This window comes from Numenius arquata, chromosome 5 (assembly GCF_964106895.1).
Source record: "Numenius arquata chromosome 5, bNumArq3.hap1.1, whole genome shotgun sequence".
In the NCBI taxonomy this organism is placed as follows: domain Eukaryota; kingdom Metazoa; phylum Chordata; class Aves; order Charadriiformes; family Scolopacidae; genus Numenius; species Numenius arquata.
In genome coordinates, this window is record NC_133580.1 from 27391757 (window position 1) to 27410947 (window position 19191).

General features: G+C 48.3%; 2 protein-coding genes across 2 annotated transcripts; one reads left to right on the top strand and one right to left on the bottom strand.

Moving 5' to 3' along the window:
- Positions 1–95: 95 nt before the first annotated feature.
- Positions 96–13501, bottom strand: HGSNAT (heparan-alpha-glucosaminide N-acetyltransferase). Its single transcript, XM_074148039.1, has 17 exons — positions 13253–13501; positions 12792–12931; positions 12140–12261; positions 11120–11189; positions 9661–9730; positions 8068–8174; positions 7524–7600; positions 6861–6891; positions 5811–5971; positions 5376–5491; positions 4554–4675; positions 3837–3963; positions 3603–3689; positions 2834–2911; positions 2651–2721; positions 2387–2499; positions 96–1353 (listed from the first exon to the last, which is right to left on the bottom strand). The coding sequence occupies exons 1-17, from the start codon at positions 13499–13501 to the stop codon at positions 1172–1174; spliced, it is 1923 nt and encodes a 640-aa protein (XP_074004140.1). The 3' UTR covers positions 96–1171.
- Positions 13502–13597: 96 nt separating this feature from the next.
- On the top strand, positions 13598–15754 carry POMK (protein O-mannose kinase). Its single transcript, XM_074148124.1, has 2 exons — positions 13598–14153; positions 14697–15754. The coding sequence occupies exons 1-2, from the start codon at positions 13866–13868 to the stop codon at positions 15468–15470; spliced, it is 1062 nt and encodes a 353-aa protein (XP_074004225.1). The 5' UTR covers positions 13598–13865; the 3' UTR covers positions 15471–15754.
- The last annotated feature ends 3437 nt before the right edge of the window (positions 15755–19191 follow it).

The window sequence follows — 19191 nt, forward strand, 5'->3', positions numbered from 1 at the left end:
AATGTCCTATTTGTTTTGGATTTTTTCCGTAACATTATACTAAGGTGTGCGTCTTAGTTCTTTCCGTCTTTATACATTAACAGAGAACACAGCAGGGTATTTCAGGCTTTTTATTAGTGCTAGTTTGGAAATCACAGCATGAGTGAATTTCCTGAGTTTTCCAGAACTATTAATTGGTCTGCTATCTCTTCCTTTATGGCTGAATTCTACCTGTATTGCTGGTTTTCAGATTCAGGGTCCTTAGGTAGATCCATCTACAAACAGGATTGCTTTGATTGAACTTTGGTAATATCCAAGCGATTATACGAACTCAACAGGAACTGGCCTTTCTGCACTTTTAAAGTGCAGCGTGTGAAACCTGGACCTCATCCATGCTAGAAGAACGGAACACAAAGGCCCAGAACACGCACAGAGGGGCTGCTGAACCTGTAGCAGCAGCACGTCGATTGATAAGCCCATAGAAGAGATCTTTGGCAGCAGGCTTCAGAAGGATCCTAAACCTAAAAGGTTTTGATCCAAGACCAAATTGGAAGAATACAATGAAGAACGGTGAGTTGAGTCACCCACTTTTTGCAGCACGCTGTGGCACGGAGGTGCCCTTGAGCTTTCCAGCCAGTCACTGCACCGTCGGTCCAAGGGCAGGGCTGAGGATGCTGCCGGTGCTCCCCGATTCAAAAAGGCGGCCAAGTGAAATGTGTGCCAGTAGGCGGTGTGGCGCAGGCATGCAGCAGGTGCCAAGGGTATACACAAAGCCCAGACCACGCGAGTTAGGGGGTGGCTTGTTACCACAGTCCCGTTCTGCTAACCCCTTGCAGTCACCACCCAGATCCCTTGCAGTTCCCTTTTTGTAAGCACCATCAGGTTGTCTTTGCCCAACTGTTGCAGTAAGTTCAGTTTCTCTATGTGAAGGAGGGAGATCAGTAAAATATTTACAAAATACAGAAAGCAGAAAGAGAGCGACTGCAGCAGACTAGTAAGTTTTTGCTAAATAGGAAAATACCGTCCCTTAAGTCACATAAAAGTCTTGATGACAACTTGCATAACACTGTAAACTTGAACCAGTATCCCTTTTTAGTAATACAGCCTAGCACGAGTGGCAATATTTCAGGCTAATCCACCTTATGCACTTGCCCCATCAGAATTTAGGCCTGCTAGACCTCGACCACCTCTATCAGATTTTCCAGAATATCCTTCTCTTGTAAAGTAAATATGATATTATGACCCAAAGAGTTGTCGCAGTGAGGTTTTGAGTCAGATGCTCTGCGTGGGATTGACTGTCTTGCATCTTCCACTTAAAAGGGAAATAATTTTCAAACACTTCATGTCCAATGTAGACCAGGATTGAGTTCATTCCTGAAAGTAAGCAGAGGTCACACCATCTGAAAGAGCAGGTAGGAGCTTGCTTCAGAGCAAGCAGGCAGAGGCATGCCGGGCTTATGAAACAGGGTGGCACCGAGACAACAAGAGCTAATCACAACAGCTAGCGTTACTTGCCCCAAAGATACTACACACGTGTGCTTTCAAATACAGTCTGAAGGGTTCTCTTCCCCCCAAAAAACGTTTATTGAAAAGAAATACAGACAACCTTGAGAAAATTGAGAACACAACCAAATCAGTATCCTGCAATTTTATTGACAAGGAGAATAATCATACCTATTGCCCTCAGGGTGGCCGAGCGCCAACCTATTTGGTCAGATCTATTGCCTTTACAAACAAAATGCTGACTGCCCTTCGAAGCTCTGGGATTTCTGGTAGGAGATAACGATACCCTGCTGTCAACCCTACCCATCTTCCTGCCCAGACACCAAAGCTGCTGAAAGGTTCCCTCTGCTGTGGGTTGCGTTCTGTACTCAGATGTTTGTCAAGAGCCCGGTGTGGTTAAAACCACAGTGGGATGCTTTGGGAGACAGGCTTATCTAAAAACACAGAGAAAGAACCTACACAGCTGCCCAGGGGATTTGCTCCTCCGCATCTTCAGAAGTGGTATTGCTCTGCTGACAGGCCTTTTGAGTTTCCCATTAGGTTGCTCAAGTCTCAGCAGTCCTTTCCAAAACCAACTATGAACTAGCTGTGGTATTTTGCTTGATACTAGGCAGCTGTTCCCCGGGACTTTAACTGGAGACCAAACCAAGAACGGTCATTGGGCAACAGCAGCGTCCAGCCCTCATTTGAAGACCTGACAGTCACCCTCTCCTAAGTATCCAGTCTCGAATGTCCCAGTTCTATGCAGAGATTCAGCTCAACCTAATCATTCCGACACCCTTCAGGTTACCTCATTCTAATTTCCAACTCTTCTAAAGGCAAGGGAAGTGCAGAAAACATAAAAGGATAGTATCGGTGCAGAAAGAATTGGAAGGACTATGTTTCCTGCTGCGATTTTACTGACCTGGATAGAAAAATGGAGCACCCGACCAGAGTCTCTTGACATCCACAAGGTAATATATCAGCAGTAAGAGGATGAAGGCAAAGCAGCTCATGGTTGTCACGTACGATATTGACCTACACACGTTTTCAGTGGAAAGATTATTTAAAGAACTACGTGATACAGACAGATCTCAATCTAAGAAAGGTAAAACATTCTCCAAGGTAAAACAGTACTTTAAAAAAAAAAAAACAAACATCATAATGAAAGTTGTATCTCTTTGCTTACCATAAGTTCTTGTTTACGGGAATAAACCCTTCTTCTTTAGAACATTTTGTCAAGATAGCAGAAATAATTCCCTGAAATAGAAAGTTGTTGAAGTTTATATGACCGCTGCAACTTGTTTCAGCAATACTAAGTTTGCGTTGCATAAAAATACATGTCTATTAAAGAGCTACGTGAGCAACTTACCGTTACTACGCTCCATACCAGGAACCGACTCATAATTTGTTTGTGCCGGTCTTTGTAGAACAAGATAATTTTTCCAGCCTAATATAAAAAGAATACAACAAATGAAGTAATGCTCATAAATGTAACTATATTTCAAGAGCCAGATACGTTTGCCACCGGCTACCTGTGCTAATGAATAGGATTCGTAACAACTAAGCGGCTGGAAAGCTCAGAATGGGAACTCTTTGCAAAGAATAGACACAGATGGGGAAGGTACCCACTCGGCAATAGAGGTGCACCTTTACTACTGCATTAACACTGAGGAAGGGGACAAGCAACTTTATTAGGTTGACACAAGGTGACTCAAGTTCCATCTCCCTCAGCAAGGACTGCACGAAGGAATAACGTCACGTTGACTCCCCAACAACTTCTCCACAGTGCCACGTCACACCCGGACCCGCTGGGAGAACACGCTCCTTTTCAGGCACCGCTAAGAAATGTGTCCTGATGGCTCGTTCCTCAGCGTCACACTTCTGTTCCAAGCTCTCCCCTGAAAAGGTTCCCAATCAATTTTTACCCAGTGCTACAATGAGGTAATATTCCTTCTGCCAGGTTAGATTCCACTTCTCCGACACTCAGCTCGGGCGAAGTCAGCCTGAAAACATTGCTCTGGGAAAGGTTTTGTTAGAACCAATCTCAGCCTTAAATAAAGAAACCGAGTTCCCTCCCCAATTCCAAGATTCCTTCAAATCTTCCCATAATATCACACAGCCAGAAAGAAAAGAGGTACCTGCAGTCCCAGAAATGCCATAAAAATGCTATTTATGGTCCCCAGGATCCCTTCAGGATCATACGGCATGGTCGTTTGGTATATCACCTTAGAGAGAAAAACAGTTGTTACAGGGCACCTGAGCAACCAGTCTCCTTCCTCTTCCATCCCCCTGCAGGTGCCATTCCTGAGCCCCTCCTGACAGCTACCTTCAGTGACCGCCCGCAGCTTCAGAGCAAACCAAAAGCTACATACACTTGAAGACGGATGCTGATATATATGGTTGTCTCCAAGAAGCAAACGATCAATGTAACCAGCTGCTCCTCCAGTGCAGTTGGGATAGTTTCCAAAGTCTCCAATGCCCCCGGGACCAAGATAGCCCCTAGGACAGAAGCAAACAGGTTACGGCACAAATTGCTAGTACGCTCCACCTGAATAGTAGCTGGTCCGCTGGCCCAGCGCACTAAACGCTCCGTGTTTTCCGGGGCCAGAGGTACGCAGTGAAACAGAGGTCCTACATGACAGCTGGCTGGTGGCACCCTGTTTTGATCATTGCAATGCCACGAGCAGGTCGTGAGGGGACAGGCAGTGTTGGGGAGCCTACAGCAATGCTTCCGTTCAGCCCTGGCTACCCAGCCGGCTGCTCCAACCTCCTCTGCTGGTGCTGGCCCTTTAAAGGGGCAAAGATAAGAGACGGGGATGATATCGCGATGACCACATCCAGACCTCAGGGAGATTTTAATCATCTTCCTTAGATAGAAAGGAACAATTATATCACTTTTATAGCACCTGGTACTTTAGTACCAAAGTGAAGAACGTTTTTTTCGCACGATGAACGCTTCCCTTAACCCCGCCGGCCTAAAAGCTCTCCTCTTCGTTCTTTCTCCGCGGCTAATAAAATGTATTTTCTCCTCAGCAGAAGACAAACAAATCTGATGCCCCATCGAAAGCAGTCTGAATGCATAGTCTTACCTGGGACAACCCGGCACTGGTAACAAAAAAGTCAGGCAGAGCCAAATCACTTCTAACATCAGAATGAAAATCCACTGTGGCCAGTAGGGGAGAATATCCTGCAGAGCCGGACATGGTGTCTCCTGCATGATATGGAGGGAGGGGGGGGATATGAGCCGGCAAATAAAAACCATGCCCTTGGGGACATCCTGTGCTTCCTGGCAGGCAGCTCCCCAGATACAAGAGGGAGCTGTTGTCCTTACAAAACTGGGTTCTACCAATAGACCTTTCATCTTCACAAACCATTTCCAGATACTTGGTTACTTGGGGGAGGGGGAGAAACAAACCAACACAAAAGCCCACAATGTTTTTGAGCTTGGAAATGTCAAAAGGAATTTTGATTCATGAGTAGAACAAAAGCCTTTTGGGAAAAAAGGCTCCAGAAAGGCCAAAAAGCAGTATTACTTTCCCCTGCTGTGAAAAAACACTGCCAAAATTAACTGGACAAAACACAGGCCACAGGACTCGGCAGAGAGATGCCTGTCCCTGGGGTCCCTTGGTGGTGGGAAGTCATCAAAAGTGCCTGGGAATGCCTGCTGCTGAGCACCGTCTGAAGGGATTGGTGAAATCCTCAAATAAACAAAGCTAGGTGCGATAAGTTGCAGACTGGGACACTGAAGGGTGCGTGTTCCCCGAAATGTTTGCCAGGTCACACTGCGCTACACGTCAGGTGAGATGCTACATGTTTTGTCATCATTTCTTATGTGTTCTTTGTGGCCAAACAAGAGCAAAAGCTGCCCAACCTTCCTCCGGTATCACTTGTTATCTCCCCACGTAACTCACCAAGATCCCACTCTCAGCCCCAGATCTTGTGAAGAGGAGTTCGAGAGCAGCAACCACCAGGTACGTGAATCCCAGCCTCTGTAGCACCCCGGGAATACGCAGATTATCCCAGGACACTGGAAAACATGCAAGCAATGTGGAGAAGGAGCAGACACGGGCTCTTTCCTAAATAAAAAAAGCTGCTCTTCTCCAGGGAGAGCTGAGACCCACTGCAGGTACAAGGGACACCTCCACTCTGCCACCCCACTTTCTGTTAAGCATAACCCTGGGAAAGCCACCACTAAAATGATAAACAGGGGTCAAACTGCCCAGCAATCGACAGCATACCATCAAACTGCCCCCACGCAAAGGCTGACACACTTTTCTCAACAGCCTAGCCAAGGAGGCAGCAACAACGGTTGTAGAAATACGAGGAAAAGAGCAAGTTCCACTCACGTGGTCCAAGGCAGTAATTGGGATTCACAACTATGATTCCCAGCAGGATTAGCAGAAAACTCCTCCAGAGGATTTTCCCGAGCACCTTCCGCTTGGAACTTCCCCACTTCAGCATGGAGCTCAGTGACAACGATATCGATGTCCCCATGATGAACACAAACCTGGAGAACGGAGCAGCTGGGAATTATAGCTGACAGATGTCTCATCACACAGGCGCATGACAGCAAACGCTAAAGCTAACAGAGCAGCCTGCATTGGCCCAACAGAAACTGGACAACTTTACTTCCTCTGATTGCTAGGAATTCCCAGACAAGCTGAGCTTACGCTACGGAACCTTTCCACCTCTTTCAGCGGTGAGCTGAGGCAATGAAGTTCAGGGAGGTAATTGCATTCTGGTCTTTTTGCAGCAATACGCGTGCCACAACAAAAAATTCCATTTACCCCAAAATTAAATTAGCATCTTCGGGGCAGTAAAACACAAGCTGCAGAACCGCGATTCAATCCAGAACTGACCCACTCCCCGCTGTAGATTAGGTTCACGCTCCAAGCCCAGCTCCCATCTCCGAGAGTAACCGCAACCGGTGCGTAGTTTAGAAAAGTGTGGCAGGGGCAGGTGGGATAATCGCTTCCCCATAAAACCAGTTATAAACAGATTAGCTGAATCCCAAATTCCCTTGGCTATTTTATCTCTGGATACACATCATCACTCCAGCTTTGAATCTTGCCAGACCGACCGCCCTCAACACAGTAGCGTGGCGACGAGCTCCTCGGGGACACTGCGCCTCCACTGGTGGGTAACCCTGGGCCTCCCACGGACATTGAGTTGGGGTGAAGAAGGAGGATGTGGGGCAGCCAAAAGCACTTAGCTCTTCTACTGGTTCATAAGGGTGATGCTGTTACCTGGAGGGGCAGACCCCTATCAACCGTTTAACACAAATTCACCCCTCCAAATACATTTCCGCACGAAGGCAAGGTGCCCACAATGTTCTCCTTGCAACCCTTAACATGAAGAATGACTCGAGACAAGAACTATTCTTCAGGAAGACTTACCATGGAAACACCAGATCTGCAACTGTTAATCCTACAGAGAAACAGGAAAGAACACATTATTTACCTTGAATCCTCCCTAAATTTTAACAAAATTATTGTTGAATTTCCAGAGGAATTGCGGGCTGCTTTCAATTACGTGATGCTCCAAAATCTAAAACACATTATAAACAAAACTTAGAAAGAGCTAATCATCTTGCTTCGCTGCTTTTACCATTCTTCAAAAATAAAGTCGGAACGGATTGCTGTGTCTTGGGAAAGATTTCAGGGATGGGATCCTTGCTATTCTCCACTAGGGCAGCATGACGCCCAACCCCTTTCCCTTCAGCTTGCCAATCACGGCATGTTTTGTCCAGCATCAAGCACCATCAGCTTGACTGTGGTCATTAAACAACACAGAGAAGGTAAAGATACGAACCTGCATCGAAAATGGAAAGGTTACCCCCAGATTGTGATCTGCAGCCATCCCGTGACTGTGTGACGAACGGGACTATAGACTGGTTTGCCCATTAACCTAACGGGCCAGATGATACCCTGCTGAGGCAAACGGGCACAGCGTCCCAGCCTCCAGCTGAGCAACGGCTTGCTGCCGCAGCTGCAGCGCTGGCCGTTGTGTAGATACCGCTGCAGTTCAAACCCAGATTAACCATCTCAATTGTACTTTACCATTCCAACTCTCATGTTTGAAGAACCAGTATTTTCCTCCTCCATAGTTAACAAACACCATAATTATAAGAGAGAGCCTGAAAAGACAACAACAAAAACACACACAAAGTATCACATGTCGATGAAATACATATTTATATGAACACACAGTTGATGTTTAGCCCCGTTAAAGCATTTCTAACTGTGAGATCTGGATTTTTTTTTTTTAAAAGCAAGATTAGGTACAAGGTTTCCAGCTTTGCCAACCAGGAAGCAGCATTTCAAAGACCATGGGTGGCAGTGAATCAAAGTAAGCTCCTTCACATAGCGTTTTCGCACTAAAAATATGTTGTTCTTTTCCACCCTCTGCCACAACTTTAGTGTTTCCCCAAACTAGATCAACTGCAAAGTGTTTTGGAAAATTCAAGAATTAAAACGTTGATTTTCTTCCAAGTTAAACAGACCCCCTTGAACCATCCATCTGCTATATATTTCCATGCCCTGTCAAACCGCCATTGGAAAAATCTCTTGGAAGAGATGCTTTTGAGCAAGGTCTTGTGCTCACCCTCGGAATGTGTCCAGGGAACGCAGACGCTGCCGAGAAGCTGTGCTCCACAAACGCGGGGTGGGATCGCTGCTAACGGAGTCTGTTGTGTTCGGGGACCCGAGCTCCTTCGGGAACAAACCAGACACACAAAGGGCAAGTCAGCAGCTGCATCAGCTGCCTAGGGAACAGAGGTCACCAATCCGCAAACTTTCACATACTGTGTTTGTCTTTGTTCTCCCCATCTTCCTCTTCCTCTTGTTTCCCCACCTGCTACTTCTAACCCCTTCGCGGCTCCACCATATTGCAATACTATTTGCAGGTGCTCCACGCTACACCTTTGACCAGGGTGGAAACAACAATGCAGTCAAAAGAGGCTGTGATGAGAGTTGGGTCCAGTCCAAATCAGCCACAGACTTGCCGTCGCTCTGAATGCTGCTTTACAACAGAGCTGAGCAGATCCAGTTGCTGACTCTCAAACAGAATCCAACCCATCCCATCCCATCAGCACTTGTCTGACACCATAGAGAGACCGATTAGAGAACTAGACTTTCCTGTTGAGTTCCCTAAGTCACTCTGACCAGCCCCAGTGACAGCATAAAGAAGCAGACGTCGCTGTAACACAGCTATGGAGATGCCCAACTAGAAGAACTGCTGCAGAGCTCTACTCCCAAGTCTTTTGCTTCTAGACAGGTTTGGATCTCCTAGATGTGAAGCCCAGACCGTGATGATCTATCTAAATCCTAGTACAAGACACGGCTGACACACAAATGCCAGCTCTAGGGCTGCCAGAAAAATCTTGATTTAAGTGTAGATCCTGCTAATATTCCTACTGTGCTGGAAGCTGACATGAAAGCTGGCATTTCTTCCCTTCCCTTACATTGTCTATGTCAGAAGGGGACAGTATTTTCACTGACACATTTGCTGCAAGGGAACTAAAGAGGGCACATAGCTGTACGGCGAAGAATTGCAAGAGCTCTACTGGGAATCCACTAAGCTTGTGTGGAAACCTAGTCTATCCATTGACACAAAATTGCCTGTCTGACCTAGAATCATAGAATGGTTAGAGTTGGAAGGGACCTTAAAGATCATCGAGTTCCAACCCCCCTGCCATGGGCAGGGACACCTCCCACCAGACCAGGTTGCTCAAAGCCCCATCCAGCCTGGCCTTGAACACCTCCAGGGATGGGGCAGCCACAACTTCCCTGGGCGACCTATTCCAGTGTCTCACCACCCTCACAGGAGAGAATTTCCTCCTAATATCTAATCTAAATCTCCCCTCCTCCAATTTAAAACCATTACCCCTTGTCCTGTCACTACATTTCCCCACAAAGAGTCCCTCCCCATCTCTCCTGTAGGCTCCCTTCAGATATTGGAAGGCTGCTATGAGGTCTCCCCAGAGCCTTCTCTTCTCCAGGCTGACCAACCCCAGCTCTCTCAGCCTGTCTTCATAGGGGAGGTGCTCCATCCTTCTGAAGATCAATACAAGATTTTCCAATACAAGAACACACACAAAGAGAAGATGATTTGTAATAAACAAGTCCCCAGATAGTGTGTATTCCTGAGAGATACAAACACTACAGAATGCAAGTTAAAGATACTGTGGTCACTCACAGAATTAATCAGACGATCAGTTTCTCTGGGGTTCAGTTTCTTGTAAACCCAGTTTCTGACTGGATCGATTCTGAAAATTAGTAAGAGTTTAAAACACAAAGCAAAACAAGAAGTACTTTATGGACAATTTCATCTTAATACCAACCCTTTAGCAGCATGAGTCAAAAAGCTGGGACAGTCTCTGGTTTTGTTTTCCCAGCTCACGTACGAAATACTGGGATTCAGACAGTACCTGGACCCCCAGTGAAGCCCAGCTATGTAATTACACTGCCACAAACCCGGGCTTTACTCCCAGGTTGTTTACAGGCAAGGATGACTCACGTCATTCAGTGCACGGGACGGAAGGCTGCACATGCTACACAGGCGGAGGTCTAGACCCAGGAACAAGTTATGGGAAGGTGCGGCAGTACGTCTGCAAGCTTAGGGTGGACGTCAGCTGCTTTGGAGCAACAGCTCTACACACAACCTAACAAGGCTGCGAGAGATCCCTCAAGGGAAATTGTATCACTCTGTATTTATTGTCATATCACAGAATCACAGAATCTTCATGGTTGGAAAGGACCTCTGAGATCACCGAGTCCAACCATACACACACAAAAGACCCCCACAATCTCGGGCACTAGAGCATGCCCTGAAGTGCCACGTCTACACGTTTCTTAAATACCTCCAGGGATGGTGACTCCACCACCTCCCTGGGCAGGCTGTTCCAGTGCCTGACCACCCTCTCAGGAAAGTCATTCTTCCTAATATCTAATCTAAACCTCCCCTGCCCCAACTTCAGGCCATCTCCTCTGCTCCTGTCATTATTCCCCTGGGAGAAGAGGCCAACACCCACCTCTCTACACCCTCTTTTCAGGGAGTTGTAGAGGGCAATGAGGTCCCCCCTCAGCCTCCTCTTCTCCAAACTAAACATGCCCAGTTCCCTCAGCCTCTCCTCCTATGACTTGTTCTCTAGACCCCTCACCAGCTTGGTGGCTCTCCTCTGGACACGCTCCAGCAGCTCCATGTCCTTCCTGTAGTGAGGGGCCCAGAACTGAACACAGCACTCGAGGTGGGGCCTCACCAGTGCCCAGTACAGAGGCACCATCACTGCCCTACTCCTGCTGGCCACGCTGTTCCTGACACAGGCCAGGATGCTGTTGGCCTTCTTGGCCACCTGGGCACACTGCTGGCTCATGTTCAGCCGGCTGTCCACCAACACCCCCAGGTCCTTTTCTGCTGGGCAGCTCCAGCCACTCTGCCCCAAGCCTGTAGCGTTGCCTGGGGTTGTTGTGACCAAAATGCAGGACGCGGCACTTGGCCTGTGGATATGGACAGCTATCACAGTTTTAACTTGTGGATGGCAACCTGAAACAGAATCTGAAGCAGGGCTTCAGTGGGACACACCACACTACGATGCACGTTTTTAAACACAGCCCCACTTCACGTGTGAGGAGGTATTGCAATACTGCTCACTTACTTCATAAAAAGGTGCCCGGCAATCAGGATAGCAAGGATCCCCATGTAAACCAGGAAAGCAAAGAGAATAGCTACATGAAAGAGAGAAGAACACAACTCTGTAAATGATATAACAAAACCACTTAGCAGCTGGGCTTGGCCAAGCATGACACAAACATGACAAAAAGCCCAACCCACCATTCTTCACACCGCCTTCTCCATGCAATACATATCCCCAGCCTGAGTCCCAGAGGAAAAAAAACACCACCAACAAAACAACCCAAACCAAAAGCAGGCTAGGTTCAAAGTGCAGCTCAGAGACTGCACACCTCAGCATAAAAAAGGCAAAACGTACTGCATGACATGGCAACGGTGAGAAAAGAGTCGATGTGCCATACATTCTGAAGAAGAAACTAGAGATTTAGAAACAGCCTCAACATGAAGAAGACAGTAGAAAAGGTAATAGAGTTTGCGAGCATGGAGAATTTTTCCTTACAGCTGGAAAACTGGAAGGACTGAAGAATAACCTAATGTAAAGGAAAAGAATGAAAGAGATGTAGATGAGAGTTTGAAACAGCCCTGGAAAAGAGATGAACAAAAAAAGCAAGACGTGAGGTTTAAAATTAAAAGCGCAACAAAAATAGAAACGCTGCATGAGTTGTTTCCCATTTGGTGAGAGAAGCAAGACAGAGGGAAGAAGAGGGAAGATTCTGCATACAAACATAAATAAACATGCAGGGAAACAGGAAATAACCACGTAAGTATCTCCCTCCAGACACATACCCACTGATTTTTCGGGGCTAATCCCTGCTGCAAAAGGGTTGTGGTCATACAGTGTATCATGTGAAGAGGCCTGATCCTGGTCAGGGCCTCAAGACGGGTGTATAAAACATAAGGAGGTAAGGCGCTGGGAGAGGAGGAGCAAGCCCCGTGACACATTTTCAGCACAGCATGAGTGGCTGCGTGGGCTTTTTAGGAAGTTGGTTTTGCTGGGAGACATGCAAATTGTAGAATGGAAGGGGAAAAACAGAGCATTACATACGGAGGTAGCTGTTGATAGGGCCTTCATTGATGACTAGGTCACAAGAAACAGTTTTGGTGCTTGTACTTAGGGTCTTTACCACAAGGGAATAATTGCCAAACTCTCCAAAATGATACTGAATCCTGCAAAGGATAAAGGAAATGAAACTTGCTGAGCCATCACCGCTACACGCAGGTACCACAGCAGCATTTGGGGGACTGTTAAGCCTGAAAGCTTGTGGGAAAGGCAAGATGAAAACTTGGCCTAACAGCAGGATGTAGCAAAGAGCTGCCTGGCTCTGCCTTTGCCAAGCGTTACCCTCCCCTAGCACACCACAGAGGCTTTACCACACGTGCACTGCCTCCTGCGTCACCTGTTCTTCTCGAACTACAGACTCTCCGCGAGAGAAACCAAGCACTTGCACGTGCTGGGCTCAACGCGTACCACTTCGGCTCCTGCTCGTGCCTAGATCCTTTCAGCACAATTACAACGTGCGCCACAGTTACAGCAGTGGGGGGGGGAAGACTGAACTTGAGGTCCAAACAGTCAGGAAAAAGGAGGTGATGAGCAGGCAATCAATAGGTGCATGGCTTCAAGAAAAAATATTATATATATATATATAGAGAGAGATAGATAGAGGTCTCCAGGTGTTCCCTGGGGCTGGGCCACTTACTCGCAGAGCTCTCTGTCACCCACAGAGCTGTTGAGCAGCAGGGTGAGTGGATGCTGGGTATCAACCATCACTGCCGCTGTGCCTGGTTTCTTCAGGCTCCCATCGCTCGGCGGGACGAACGCCAGGAACTGATACAGGCACTGTGGGAGAGAAAGGTGAAGGGAACTCGTTAGTGCCAAAGGAGAGTGCGAAGGGGGGGGGGGGGGGGTGTCCTGCTTTGCATAGCGGCAAAGGAAAAGATGCCCAGGGACCGGAGCAGGGTCAGCAGTCAGCAGACTGACCGGGGCCAGTCAAAAGGCAAACCCCAAGCCAAGCGCCCTGACAAAGCCGCGGGGAGAGGCCGGAAAAGCCAAGGAGCCCCGCCGAGGGTCGGGGCAAGGCTGTCAAAAGGGGAGGCCGGGGGTGGGTGACACAAGGGACACCCAGGCACAACAACCCAGGCTGCGGCTCCCTCCGCTCACCCGGTGGCAGGCGCCAGAGAGGGCGGCGAGGCGCAGGCCCTGGGCGGGCAGCTCGTTACGGACCAGCAGCAGGGCCTGGTCCATCCTCCCCGGAGACCGCCGCTCCGCCGCCGCCGCCCCCCCGCCGCGGTGCCCCGGCCCGCTCCCCTCCGGCGAGCCCTTCCCGTGGGGCTGCGTGAGGCCGGGCGCCATCAGCAGGGCGCCCAGCGCTGCCGCCACCGCCGCCACCAGCCCCGCCGCCGCCGCCATGTCGCTGCGCTCCGCCCCGGGGCGGCGCCGCCGCCACCGCCGCCGCCCTGCGCGGCCGGTCCTTCCCTTCTTCCCCGGCGGCTGCTGGGTTTTTCCGGGGTCAAGCGTCCCAACCCGGGGCGGCCGGCAGGCCAGGCCCTCCTGCTTGGGAAGCGGGAAGGATGAGCAGGGAGGCGAGCGTGGAGCTCAAAGCCGGTTTTAACAGGGGCCGCGGTCACGCGTGGCCTTTCCCGTAGGCTGCAGTGTCTGCCAGGGGACCGTGTGGCCTGGGATGAAAAAGCCCCGGGGACGTTCGCCCCGGGGCGGGTACGAGGGCCCTGCTTAGCCTGAGTCTGTCAGGGAGGATGCAGAAGGAGGCACGGCCATGGAAAAGAAACCACACGTCGTTAGGAGGGAGTTCCCTCCCAGGGAGGTGTCGTCCGTCTCCTTGGCGTTACTGCTTGCGGCCGTCCTGCTCCTTAACGCCCTTCTCTACCTGTACCTCAATAAGTTGTACATCTCTTGGGGACGCGCCGAATCGGACCCCAGCCTCTGCCCGTTCGGGTACTTCAAATGGGGAGCGGTGAAGAATTGCTCCCCGTGGCTCTCCTGCGAAGCCATAAATCGGGAGGTCAGGAAACTCAAGTGTGTTGGTGAAGGCGCTGTGAAAAAGGTGAGTTTGGTTTTCCTTTCTTCCCTCCTGTGGATAAAAGAGCTTTCGCTGTTTGCTGGCTAATTAATGCCCATACTGCTGTTATAATTACCCCTGCAGCAGTTAATTGCTGTAGACGTCCAGGGGCATATGGCGACTGACGAAGTGCACAGAACAGATGGGAGAGCCTGACCACAGCCCTGGGCCACCTCCCTGACCCCGAACAACATCCAGCTACACAAGCAAAATCACGGAGACCGGTGAAGTGCTTGTGGAGCGTGGTACAATCGTAGCAGGGTACGACTGGCTGGTTGGGTGGTATGAAATAATTTAATTCCTCTGCATTGCTCATTCCAAAGAAAACTTAGGAAATGATGCTGTAACGATGACATCGGTAAGGGCTTGCTGTGACAGGTACATGGCCCTCCCTAAAGGCTTGACAGTGCCTGGTGACTGTAATTTGCAGTTGTGACTAAGCAGTGACCCGGAGATCAGCGGCAGCTGGTAGCAGTCGGTGGAAGAAGGCTCTCCACGTATCTTGACATGTCTCCTGTGTGTTCTCAGGTCTTCCTTTCCGAGTGGAAGGAAAACAAAGTGGTCCTTTCACAGCTCACCAACTCAGAGCTGAAGGAGGACTTCCTTCACGGACTGAAGATGCTGAAAGCACTGCAAAGCAAGCACGTCGTCCGGCTGCTTGGCTACTGCGAGCAGCAGTTCACAATCCTCACCGAGTACCATCCTCTAGGCTCCCTGAGGGGCCTGAATGAAACTCTCCACATCCCCAAGTACAAGGGCATGAACACCTGGCATCGCAGGCTGATGCTCGCTATAGACTACGTGAGCGTCATTCGGTACCTGCACAGCAGCCCTCTGGGCACCTTAGTGATGTGTGACTCAAACGACCTGGACAAGGTCCTCTCTCAGTATCTCCTAACAAGTGACTTTCACGTCCTGGTAAATGATCTGGACGCTTTGCCTCTGGTCAACAGGAGTGCCGGCAAGCTGGTGAAGTGTGGTCATCGGGAGCTCCAGGGTGAGTTTGTAGCTCCTGAGCAGCGTTGGCCCTATGGAGAAGAGATGCCATTTGAGGATGACCTCATGCCTCCCTATGATGAAAAAACAGACATCTGGAAAATCCCAGATGTCTCCAATTTTTTCTTGGGCCATGTTGAAGGAAGTGACATTGTGCGACTGCATTTGTTTGACATCCATGCAGCATGTAAGAAGAAGGACCCGGCTGAAAGGCCTTCTGCCCAAGAGGTCTTAGACACCTACAGGAAAGTTTTAACTCTGCTTATTCGGGAGGCAGCCATGCCTGGTACGAGGGAAATGTTATAGTGAATCACGAGACAAACAACATACTGAAGTTGATTTTCTTCCTATTTATTTGGCTTGCCTGAAGGGCAAAATCTCTGTCCCCAAAACTGAGAATAAAAGAATAACTGAATTTGTACCTTTCGATTTAAAAAAAAATAAAAATAAATCCACCCAATACTGGAGCTGTATAAGCTTCCTATTGGCGTGTTTATCACCGGAAGAGGAGGAGGGGGAGAAATGAAACTGTGGGTGCGGAGGGAAATTTTTTCCTTAAGAAATAATAAATTTTCTTTTGCAACTTTTACACAAAAACTCTCTTACAAAAATTACAGAAAAAGAACTTAAAATCCACTTCAACTGATTGGCAGAGGACTGGAGAGCAGAGACCGTGGCATGTCCCCCCCAAGCTTTGCGCTGATTCCTGTGGCTTTGGGCCCATCTCTTACCCACAAAGCTCTCACCCGCTTCCCCATAGAATAAAAGCAGTGGTCACTCGGAAAGGAGTACCCCAGCTCACTCCAGATTTTGGTGAACCCCGATGCCAGAGCCCCAACAGCAGTCTCTCGCTGCTGGATGGGGAATAGGTTGGTTGTGGGGTTGTACGACCATTGCTCTGTGGCTCCCGTATCCCACACCAGCAAGCATGTGGCCACTTTGTAAGCAAGTAGATGATGCAGATCCCAAAGCGACTGCTTACAGACACATGCTCTTGGTTTTCAAGTCTTTGCCCCCGTGGTATTCTCAGATGGGCTTTTTGGAGATGAGGCTGTAAAACTGGAGTCTCTTGCACTTTTTTAATCCATAGAAATCCTCAGAACTTTGGAAAAAGACTGAAGTATATCTTTTTTCATTCACTTACCCCTGCTGAGTGTCATCGTGACTCGATGGAAAGGGGGAGAACAAGGAACTGAAAGAGAATGTGACTTCCTTCCACAGCAGTGAGCTCTAAACATGAGCTTTGGTAAATAAAAGCCCTATATGCAGAGCATATAATGCTATTGGGTCTGAATTATGAGGGTGGTGAGGCACTGGAACAGTGAAGCTGTGGATGCCCCTTCCCTGGAAGTGTTCAAGGCCAGGCTGGATGGGACTTTGAGCAACCTGCTCTAGTGGGAGGTGTCCCTGCCCATGGCAGGGGGGTTGGAATTCGATGATCTTTAAGGTCCTTTCCATCCTAAACCATTCTATGATTCTATGAATTCTATGAAGCCCACTAAGCATAAAGAAAGGCTGCTTTTTTTGTTCAGTGTGTTTAGGAGGAAGCTTTTGGTACCTACGTGGATGTTACAGCCTGGTACCAACCACTGGAGAGGAAGAATAACGATGCCTTAATCCAGCAGGAGGCTCTGTTTGGTGGGATTGGGAGTTAGTTGTTCTCTCAGTGAACAAAGCAGGAATAGCGTGAATGAGACACAGGGCCTCTACCATTACGCACCTGAGGACTTTTTGTTCTGTGAACTAGGTCTTTGAAAGACCTAAGGGCCTGAGACAACTTTCATGTTTTGACTTGAGAGGTGATTTGTAAGCAGAGAAGTACAAGGTCCTTTCCGCTGATGAGTCTGGTTCTGTTCTTTGCTGTCTTACGACGGCACTGAGAACATGCGGTCAGTTTGTACGTATAATGTTCAAATGCAACTTGTGTTCTATTGCTACCAAAATTTTATTACAAATGGGAAAACTTCCCCGCAAATGACTAAATTCATACCCGATTTCATACAATGCCAGCAGGAGCCCTTTAAATGCTGCTTGTTATGGCTTTCCTTTCTCTCTGGGCAGTCTGTTTTCTTATATTAGTTGATTTTTACCATTTTTCACTTGCGCAGTCCTTCCTGACAGCTTTCCTGCTCAGGTTGTCAGGAAGCAAAGCTCAGAAGTCACGGCCTCCAAAAGAGAACACTGATTTTGGATGCTTCATGTTTGCTTTGGACTTTGACTCAAAACACCTTAAAGAAGCCTGAGTGAAAAAGAATGCGCTCTCTCTTGTAATTGCATCATCCAGCCCATGCACTTTTGAGTTGTTATTATTAGGGTTAGAGTTCTACAGTTCCAGCATGAATCCAAGATGTGCAACAGTTGGAAAAGCATCCTGTTAAAGCTCCTCAAAGCCAGGGATCAAGCTTTGAAGGGCCAAGAGTCAAATCTTTTGCATGTGCCCCCAGCAATAACTTGTTACCTCTTGTTAGCCATCATGTATACTTGAAAGAAAAATCAGCATCCCATGGCTAGGAAGTAAACATACCATGCGTTTTTATGAGAGTAGCAAGGACAGGCAAGAAGAACCAGCCAAGCTTCTTATGCTGGTCTCTCTCAGTTAAGACAAGCTTCTGCTTGGGTTCTTGCTCTGTTGTGTACCGTTGCACCTTGCAAACAGCCATATTAATTTCACAGAGAGAAAACCAAATGAGGACAAATTCTGGTTCTGAATAATTTTCTTGCTGCGTAGATGCCTCTCTCTGTTACTGGATTATATAGTTACGTTTCTTTTTTTTTTTTTTTAAGAAAAGACGTCTCCCTAAACATTCACCCTGAGCATGTCTCTTCCCCATTCCCTCTCCTTCAGGTTGTGTGTTGTCCAGCACTGTACTTCAGCAGGAATAAATTACATTTGTTCTGAATACAGCATTATGGAGCTTCAAAGTTTCTTTTTTGGGATGTTTTTTCTGTCTATGAGGAAACTCTAGATGGCAGCATGAAGGTCAGTTTAGCGTTAGTTATTAGCAGTTGCAGTCTCATGCCCAAACATAGCCAGGATCTGGCCTTGGCGCCAGTATTTTGCTAGCAAACTTCCATAAATCCCTAAAAGATCTCACTGTGTCTGCCTTAGCGAGTCTGTAGTAACAAGATAGATAGATAGATAGGGCTGTCAGAAGAGCCACACGTGCCAGTTGAAGGGGCTACCTCCCCTTTAACTTGCCCATGGTATTTGTGGACTTTAACGTCCTTTTTAATCTCAACCTGAAGCAACATCGACCAAGTTTGAGTGCCACATCCTTCCAGTCTTTCAGTAAAATCAAAGGAGTTTTCACCCTCTCGGTCTTCTGTTCTTCCCCACTAACCCCTTCTACGATCTGAAGACTGCATGAATTCTGTGTGCTTCCCAAGTTTCCAGCTTTTTTTGCCTTAAAGGGAAGAGGCAAGGCCTCAAGGGGAGGGAGAAAGAGGCAGCACAGCCCTACATGCATTTCCAATTCTCTCTGCTGGCCATTTGAGTTTTCACCACCACCGAATCTCAGATAAACATTCAGGGGCTTTGTTGCCTCCGTAAAAGCAGCTCTTCTACATCTGGTGGAAAACATCAAAGGATGAAGAGCAGGAAGAGGCCTGTTCACAGCTGAAAGCCTGTGAACTCTCCTCATCCACTCGCCAGCCAGCTATGGACCAGTGGACATGATCTTCCCTGCTGGTTTTCATCTCCAGCTCAGATCAAGAGCCCCACATTGCCTGTCCTTTCCCACAAAAGATGCTTCTCCTGGATTGGTTATTGCCAGGTTTCCCATTGTATCCCTGTTCTTCCATCCCAAAAGTTCAGCCAAAGAAACTGCACAAAGACACAGGCCACACAAGGAGAAGGACTGCTACTAGTGCTCATCTCCTTCAGAAAGCTTCAGAGGAGGCTCCCCAAACCACTCTAGGTGGTCAGTGTCAAGGCAGATATGGTCCTTGTGGTCCCAGGGTTTTTCTTTTCTGCCATCACCAAGATGAAGGCCTTGAGTCTGGCCCTTTGCCCAGGGAGAAGACAACC